Consider the following 9,732-nt stretch of genomic DNA (forward strand, 5'->3'; position numbering starts at 1 on the left):
AAATGGTAGGAAGGCGGGAAGGGTGGATGGCACGGCAAGCGCAGCCCCGTAAAAGGAGACGGAGGCTCCTTTTATTCTGTCTGGCTCCTTTTATTCTGTCAGGTGGGCTCAATTTACAAATCACCAGGCACCTGCAAACAACACAAAACACAGAACAGAAACACACCCCAATATACCAGGACGTAACAAAGACACTTAACCCTAAAATTGCTCCAGGGGGACTGTCCCTGTAACTACTGATTGTAAGTCGCTCTGGATAAGGGCGTCTGATAAATGCTGTAAATGTAAATGTAAATGCTGCCTGTAGAGGTGGTGGTGAGTAACAGTAGTGTGCCTGCCCTGGGTGAACAGTGCACCAGTTTAGAGGGAGAGAAAAAGGTTTCTGTTTTTTTTTTTTTTTTTGCATTTTTGCCCATTTTTAGTACCTGAGCTTTCACAAACAAAAATGACCTTTTCCTGTTACATGTGTGTGATTTTCTAAACCAATAGCTTTATAACAAAGCCACCAATATCTGAACATCAGCCAATAGATTCACGCTCTACCATCTATGGTGGTGCGGTCTACTGCTTCGTATATAAAACCTGCCCTTTTCATTTAAGCAACACTCCACGGAAATGGAAAAATTTCTTCAGCTCATGATGATGATTGAAGGTGAGTGACCAACCACATCATCTTGATATTATTCAGTTCAACTGTTGTATGTGAAAACATAAAAAAATGTCATTTTGATATGTTTATTTGCTGAACTTGAAATTTATCTTTCAATAACAAAGAAAAAAGAAAAGGTCTAAGACTATTTTAACTTCCATTGTTCAAATATTTGAACATTTATCTTTTAGTTGTCATCATTGTAAATACTACCAAGGTTGGAGAACAGACTACACCACTGCCATACATGAAAAAAGCAATAACAAGAAGAGTAAATGCTGGAGATACAGTAATACTGCACTGCGATGAGGAACACCGTAAGAAGACTGACTGGTACGGGCATTCAGACCAGGCAGCGCTCTTCAAAATTACAGCCAGCAAGACATCAGATAATCAAGACAAAATATTTTTTATCTGGGGCTACACACCAGAAATCACTGCAACATGGAATCCTAATAACCAGTCCTTCAGTCTGACCATCAAGAACATGACTGTGCCTACACAAGGCTTCTACTACTGCACCACTGGAGAAGGTGTTTTAACCGTCACTGGAACCCTTCACATCCTTGTTATCCATGGTGAGAACTTTCACAAACATTCTGGGTTTCATATATGATTCTTTTCCAGTGATGATATTGATGTTGATAATGTGCAGATGTATTCTGTGCAGATATTGTTTAGAAAAACAAAAAACAGATGCTTTACTTTCTAATATATTAGTTAGCGATTCACTAATAAATAGTTCTTGCTGTTTAACAGACAAGGTGGAAGTAACAACAGCCGGATCAACTTTAATGACCACTGATCGCTCTCAAACTACATCGGCTCTGGTCCCAGAATCTTGGGTTCTCACACTGATATTATGTTCAGCCTGCACTGCTCTGACTGCACTGGGTTGCTGCCTCCACCACAGAAAAAGTAAGGCATTATGGAACATTTTATTTTAAAAGTATTTGAGCTTAACATCTGATAACCATCTGATCTGCCAGTGCATCAGTGATGTCTGTTTTTCTTCTCATTGTTTAGAACTTTTTAAACATAAATAATTTGCTTAGAATTCTTGTAACAATGAACTACAGCCGTGTCAGAATAGACAACAGTACTCAGTTTATAACCAGATGACTCTAAATGTACTAAAAATGACCACAGGGCAGAGAAATCTCACCACCACACATACCAAAGACATGGAAATCAGGTAAATTTACAATATATTACATCTTTTTTAAATCTTTATATATATATATATATATATATATATATATATATATATATATATGTGTGTGTGTGTGTGTGTGTGTGTGTGTGTGTGTGTGTATATATATATATACACACACACATATATGAATGATTGGTTTTAATTGCAGGATGAAGAATGACACTTATGTTACAGTCTTTTACACTCTACAAAGAACAGCAATGGCTCCAAAATAAGAAAGTAAACCAGCTGGAGGATGGAACCATGCAGTACAGCGTCTTACCTTTTCAAGCACAATAATTTCTTATTGTACTGAATTGTCTTAAAAGAGTTTCAATGTGTATTACTTGTTTCTTAGTACTTCCTATTGTGTGCATGTTTGTGTCAGTTTAAAAAAAATATTTCCACTCTGATTGTAAATGACATACATTTATTGTATTAAAAGTAAAAACAGAGGGTGTGTGTTTTTTTTCATGGTGTCTATGTTCTTATTTTGCATCCACTGTCACCAAAGTGGACTCTTAGGGGCAGATTTTGATGGCACTATACACTGATCAGAACATTATAACATTATGTTCGATGCAGTGCAAAACCTCTCTTGCGCCACGCAAGTCATAGAAAACATTGGGTTTCACAGCAAAGCGAAGTGCAAAAGACAAAACAAAAGAAACAAAAAACTGAAGTGCACTCTGAGTGAAACACCGTCCCCACACTCTGCTCCCCGGGCACCTGTCATGGCTGCCCACTGCTCACCAAGGGTGATGGTTACATTTCGCTGTCACTTTAGAAAAAGGAAGCATGCCACGTTTGGTCTGAAGCGTAACTAATGTGGAGGTATATCCGGTGACGTGACTATTGTTTAATCACCCAGACAAGTCTAAAAACTTAGCCTTAGCTGCACTATGCTAACTCTAATTTGACAAGCAGATTAACAGCTCTAGTTGGGGTGACCAATCAGATTTCAAGGGTGGACACGCCTATGCTGATGGCTGCAGGCCAGGAACATTCTACATGATCTGCAGTTTTACATCCAGCCAACTAGCTTCACAATTTGGCTTTTGCCAAAGTTGCCCAAATGATTACATATTCCAAAATGTTTCTGCTTTAAACTTCAACTTGAAGGCCAAAAGGCTCACATGCAGCCTAATAAAGATTACCCAATGATAGTTAACACCGACCAGGTGATCAATGTGTTGCTCTTAATGTTATGGCTAAATATTCCCATGTGTTGCTGTATCAGAGTAGAAACACGTTTCAAATTAACAGATTAGCAAAAAAATTAACAGATTAGTACTAAAATGTGAGTTCAAGATAAAATAAATAAAGCGTGATAGATTCTGAGTGATGAAATCTGAGGTCCAGGTAAAGAGAGTCAAAGATGAGGCTGAGTGATTCTTCATTTTAGCGGAGTTTATTGAGAGAAATAAAGTTGTTCTTACAAGATTTTGCATACTCATACTCCATACTATCAACACTTGCAACAAAAACCTTATTCTGCGAAAAACAAGGGACAGAGAATAGAGAAAGAGGGACTTAAAGCTGAATAAAAGTAGGAAACCTATAAACTATACAGGGCTGCCAACTCTCACACAATAAGCATGAGACACATGCACTTGACTGTCTTCACACACTTCAAGGCTATAACTTCAATTTCTCACTCTGAAAATCACCAATTTAGAAGATGAGGAATGTGAAGAACATGTCCGAGGTGCTGAGGACGAGTATTCCAAACAGGCTTGTAAATATGCAGGCCAATATGAGGTGTAATTATGTTCTCAAACTTAAAATAGAGTTTCGTAATTGTTTTGGCCTAATGTGTTAATAATTATATGTGAGAATAATTATAATGCCATGTGGAGAGCTGTGGCATTCTCAGTCATACTGCCTGTTCCACCTGAGGTTGTTCCAGCTTTTGAATTTCAAACAATTTTCCTGTAAATAATCTCAGTGTATATTTTTCAATGCCAGTCATCCGGAAAACAAAGCATGAGCCATCGATCAGTGATCACCTCGAATCAACATCCAGCCAATCAAGTTTTTTACCTTATCGTGTGGATATTTTGAGTAGGCCACTGCTCACTTCTTAGCAATTTTGGCAATTTTGTTGTTTCATTTTCTTGTTATTAGATTATGATATTAGAATTCAATCTGTCTCACCGGGTGCCTTCATATCAGCTCCACACTCAGAGATATATAGGTACACACAGGGTACAATATTAAACCTTCAGGTACAACACTGTTCCTTTCTGTTGACTGTACCTCAAAAAGTGCAGGACGGGTCCTTTGTGATACCATGTTGTACCTTTAAAGGAACATGATTTGGGGAAGTAGACATTTGTACCCATGAACCTGCACCACATGGTAATTAACCCAATTAACCCAAATGTACCAACAAAAATGCTTGAAAACTGGTAGATTTCAGCTGCAGGGATAGAATGGCTAGTGAATTTTCAAAAGTGGCTGATCTTCATGTTTGTACATTTTTCACAGAAGATAACACAACATAGAACAAAAAGAATGTACATTCACACTGTGGGGACCCTCCCCACGTCCCCACAGTGTGTTGCCCTTTGAAGACCACTACATCATACTTATATGTAAATATAATTGTCAATTCCATTCATGACAGGTACACAATTGTGCCTTAAAGAGTACAGATGAAAAAGGTACATGTTCGTCAGACAGGTACTGCGCCAACAACAAGCATATAGCCCATATAGGTACACAGTAGTATTTCCATTTCTCTGTGTGCAATGTAGCCCCTCCATCTCTCACCTTAGTGAAGTGAAAGTGAACGTGATTGTTATTGTGATCCACTGCAGCACAGCACATGGTGACACAATGAAATGTGTCCTCTGCTTTTAATCATCACCCTTGGTGAGCAGTGGGCAGACATGACAGGCGCCCAGGGAACAGTGTGTGGGGACGGTGCTCTGCACCTTGGCGGATCGGGATTTGAAACTTCTGATTATGGGGTGGCTTCTTTAACCACTAGGCCACCACTACCCAACCACCTAACATCTCACATACCACCTTTCCATTCAGGTCATGGGTGATTCTGAATAGGGTGGCAGGAGAGGTAGTAGGGAGGGCAGTTTTTTGACTGCGTGAAAAGTTTAATATCTAAATAATAAAACCTAATAAAACATCTAAGTGAAGAAAGTAACGGACCCACACGTCATTAACTTCACTGGATGCTTCTGTCGTAGAGGCTTTGCAGAAATTATTAGTAGCATTGAAGGCCACAACATAGAATGCTTACTAACAATATATAAATATATACTTGGTACATCATAACATTTCAGGTCTTCATAACAACAGTTCTTCACATTTTTTCAAAAAAGTTTTTTTTAAACCTTCCTCAAACATTTTCCATAAATGATTAGATCTACTCAGGGTCACGGCTGCCAGAGCCCATCCAACAGAGCACATCCAGTCACTAGCAGGCAAGAACAAGTGTGTGTCTGGGGAGTAAAAGCTGAGGAAATATAGCACATCACCAGAGCTTATATAAAGTGGCAAGCTAAATGTTTTTTTCTCTTCCAGTTTTCAGAGCATTTCTCAGTTGTGGGCAGGGTCTGTCCCTCAGGGGCACACCCCCACACCTCCTGTAGACACGCCCCCCATGTAACAACAAAGTCCCAAATCAAGGACTCCTTCAAAAGTGCTGCTTCAAAGGCTGCAGTTTTCTAAGGATGTGTACTATGAAGATGACGTACCTGTTGATAAAGTATAATTGTAATTTTCACATCAGAAATTAATAAGCTTATTTAGTTTATTATCATAAATACTTTATACATCTAAAGGAACGTGTGTTTATGAGTGAGTGAGAGAGAGCGAGAGAGAGAGAGAATGTCATTCAATAGATGTGTACCAATCCTGTCAATACCTGACCATGGACCAATAGATTTTTGCTTGACCATTTATGGTGGTTTATACACTACTGCTGTGTGTATAAAACCTTGCCTTTTAATATGAGTGTACAGATGACAACATTCATCATACATGAGATGGAGAAACTTCTAATGCTTAACATCATGATAAAATGTGAGTAGAACCATCCTGTGAATATTAATTGTGGAACCCATTTTAATAGTGAACTTGTGCTGAAATTAAATGTCTTTAGTGATCTTCAGTGGAAATGCTGCCAGCAATCAACAGTGGAATAAAACAACAGCAACCAACATGAGAAGAACAGTAATCGCTGGAGACGAGGTCATTCTGCACTGCAGTGAGAAACACCATGAGAAGACTGAATGGTTCGGGCACAGATCTGACCAGGCGCCGTTCTTCAAAGTTACAGCTGACAGGACATCAGATAACAAAGACAATCTTTTATTTATCTGGGGCTTTAAATCAAGAATCACTGCAACATGGAATCCTAATAACCAGTCCTTCAGCCTGATCATCAAGAACATGACAGTATCTACAGAAGGCTTCTACTACTGCACCACTGGAGAGGGTCTTTACACCGTTATTGGAAACGTCCACAACCTTGTTATTGCAAGTGAGTTCATTCACAAATACTAATATATACTTACTAAACAGTATTTCTACATACAAATATGTCGTGCATAAGCTTACTAGTGTATTGGTTTAGTATAATTTTTGTGATTCGCAATTGATTACTTTTTATCAGAGAACACTGAATTAAAACCAACAACACCAACAATCTCTACAACCACTAGTTCTCAAATGCAAGTCATGCTGAGTTCAAGATGTTGGGCATTGACAGCAGGTTTATGTTCAGCCTCTTCTGTTGTGACTGCATTGGTTTGCTGGTTCTTCCATAGAAAAAGTAAGTAATACGGGTACTTTACTATACACTATAAATATGTCTATATATATATGGTAAGACAACAATAAAATGGGTATGGCAATTTGTGTGTGTGTGTGTGTGTATATATATAATTTCTTAATTTTCAGTTTACATTTTATATGTATTCCTTGGCTTCATGTATCACGTTTTTCTTTAAATGTAAGAAAAAATCAACCAAGTGGCAGAGAACTCACCCCACACAAAAGAAGATGGGAATCAGGTAATTAATTTAATTTTCATTTTCTTGCCTTCATGTTTTATCAGCTGTATACTGTACATCATATTTATCAATGCACCACATGCCTTTTATCAGTTTTATTATTAAAAAAATATTCTGAATAATGGTGTTCAATTGCAGGATGAAGAAGGAACATTACAGTACAGCACTTTACATTTTTCTAAACAAAAGAGACGCCCCAAAAATAAAATAGTAAGCCTGCTGGATGATGGAGCTGTACAGTACAGCACATTACCTTTTCAAACAATAAAGGCAAATAATTTATCAACATCTGATTGTTATGAATAACTGATTGTATGTTAAACTTGATATACATCTGACAGTAAAGCATTTTGATCATAAGTTCAAATGAGCTTCATTTTCGAATCACTTCAAAGTACAATAGAAGATGTCGGGTCATTTTAGGTGCATGTTGTGGTGCACAGACTTAATGTCAATGCTTTATTTTTTCCAACCACAGACAACTCATGGAAATGTACATACTCAGTGTCACTGATATTTGCTGCTGTTTTAGGGAAGGAACGAGTCATGATAAAACTGCATGGAACATTCTAATATAGCTTAATATAATAGTTATAATAGGTTATTGTAATAAATAGGCTTAAAAAGGCAAGAGTTTGTGTTTTAGTTTGGGTTCAGAAAATTTATCAAACTGGATTACTGAAACACTAATCACAGAAGCTGTCAGGATTGACACCGGTGGCCAATCCTGACAGCGCTTAAATGCCGGATGTTTCCGCCCCTTCCAGGTCTCCGGCATTTTCGTGAACTTGACATTGTAACCGTGTAGGTGTTAGTATTTTCAGTTCTGGCAATTGCCACACGCCTGCGGGTTGTTCCCCTTTATTTCCCGTTTTTGCCCACCACGCCATTCTTTCTTTGTGTTTATTGTTTGTTATAATAAAAACCCTTCCCAGTATGTCAGACCTCTGCGCTTCCTTCCCCCGTACGTCCGTAGTTGTGACAGAAGCAATCAATATTCATGAACATTTTGTGCTTGTACCTGATTTTACAAAGCTAAAAAGAAAAGGATATCTGGGGGTTAGGCTCTGGCAGCCTGGATCTGTCCCAAGACATTGGGTGCATGGCATACACCGCTCACACACAATTTGGAGTCACCAATTCACTTTGGGCAGCAGGTGGACACTGAAGAACCAGGTGGAAACCAACACCAACATGGGAATAAATGCAAACTGTTCTCTCACGAAACCAGGACCCAGATTCGAGCCCATGACCTTGGAGGTGTGAGGCTACCCAATGCGGCACTGTACTGTTCCATACCGAACCATTAGTAAATGCAGTTCCCTCCTCTTATAATGATTTACCAACTCTCTTCTCATCCAGGCAGACATTCCTCTCCTTTTTTGTCAATCCTCTCCCTTTTTTCCATGCAGCAAATCCATCCACTGTTTCCATGCCATATTGTCTATGTCAGCACTTTTTGCAGGGGTGTAGCACATAACTATAAACAAGCATTCAATGTGGGCCCCCTCCCAGTCCAAGCTCTAGTCACACACTTGCTTTTTCCAAATCGGAGATAAGATATTCACACAGTAAATTGCATGCAGTGTTCAAATGTTCTACCTAAATATTTTACCACATCACAGTTTGAGCACCCATTAAACAATGAAGAACTATAAATACAATGTTTTTGACATTTCAAAAAAAGGAACAAAAATAAATGTGCAAACAAATTCATAAAGCTAAATATTTATGAATTCTTCCATGTCAGACTGTGTGTGTGTGTGTTTGTGTGCGTGTGTGCATGTGCTTGCAAACAAATACTGGCACAAACATGTAATTAATCTGACATAATATTGATGTAATGTAAAAAAAAAACAGGTAACAGCAGGTTTGACTAGTTTGTTTACATTACATGGTTTCCATTACATTATGTTTGTTTACATTTACATGTGTATTTGAAAATATATATGATGTATATGTGTCACAGTTCTGACTGGTGGCCTTGTGTTTCATGTTGTCTCTGTTGTGGTTCTAATTCCTGGTCGTGTTCACCTGATGTGCTGTGTATAGATATAACCTCAGTGAGCCTTGACACATTTGGGTTATTGTTTGTGTTTTTTACTGCCTTCCATGTGGTGGTGTGCTAAGTTGCTCTTCATAACTTTGCCCTGATGTCGAAGTTCTGCCTACATGTGAGGAAATGTTCGCAGGTCAAAGTGTTGCAGCCTACCAGATGGCAGTTATAGTTGTTGACCATGTTTATAAGAGCAGCAGGGTAAGGACAAGCATTTTAAGTTAAGCTCAATGAGACGTTCAGTAAGATCGGTCAGGAAAGTGACATCCAACAGGTTGTTCTCTAGCTGTGACCAGAGGGACCACTCTTTTCTGAGCATGTACTGATATCAGTATCACAAAGATCCTCGGTTTTCACCTATAGGAGAACCTCTCCTTGGCTCTCAACACCAGCTCAGCAGCCAAGAAAGCCCAGCAACGTCTTTACTTCTAGCGGAGGTTGAGGAAAGCCTGTCTCCATCCATCCATCATCACCACCTTCTACAGAGATACTATTGATGCAGTGAGAATGCACTCACTGTTGCTCTGCATTGGACCACAAAACCAGAATGTCAGGGCGGAAGCATGGCAACACCGATGAAACAGAAATGTTTCGAATGAATCAGGTTGAGATGAGCTGGAGACAAATTGAACAAATTGACTGAGCAAAGATTCCAGGTGCGATGCTGATTAAATAGAACGGGCATCACCTGTCATTGTCTTCCCATTCCGGCCATGTAGCGTCAGTGCGGCGCGTCATGTGAGAGGACCCCCCTTTAGGACCAATACCAGACTGTCCCAGGGTGGAGGAGGTA

The 9,732-nt window shown here is 39.0% G+C and overlaps 1 protein-coding gene across 1 annotated transcript; it reads left to right on the forward strand.

Annotated features, from left to right (window-relative positions):
• Positions 1 to 5,827: 5,827 nt before the first annotated feature.
• Positions 5,828 to 9,371, forward strand: LOC114800971 (uncharacterized). Its single transcript, XM_028998909.1, has 5 exons — positions 5,828 to 5,891; positions 5,971 to 6,351; positions 6,484 to 6,564; positions 9,046 to 9,140; positions 9,303 to 9,371. Exons 1-5 carry the CDS (start codon positions 5,831 to 5,833, stop codon positions 9,369 to 9,371), a joined length of 687 nt encoding a protein of 228 aa, XP_028854742.1. The 5' UTR covers positions 5,828 to 5,830.
• Positions 9,372 to 9,732: the final 361 nt, after the last annotated feature.

The sequence above is a fragment of the Denticeps clupeoides genome, chromosome 12 (assembly GCF_900700375.1).
Source record: "Denticeps clupeoides chromosome 12, fDenClu1.1, whole genome shotgun sequence".
In the NCBI taxonomy this organism is placed as follows: domain Eukaryota; kingdom Metazoa; phylum Chordata; class Actinopteri; order Clupeiformes; family Denticipitidae; genus Denticeps; species Denticeps clupeoides.

Bases quoted from the DNA above. Each gene is read 5' to 3' on its own strand.
- LOC114800971 (XM_028998909.1), top strand. From the start codon at position 5,831: ATGACAACATTCATCATACATGAGATGGAGAAACTTCTAATGCTTAAC. The intron at 6,352-6,483 runs GTGAGTTCATTC...ACTTTTTATCAG, and splicing joins CCACAACCTTGTTATTGCAA to AGAACACTGAATTAAAACCA. The intron at 9,141-9,302 runs GTAAGGACAAGC...TTTCACCTATAG, and splicing joins ATGTTTATAAGAGCAGCAGG to GAGAACCTCTCCTTGGCTCT.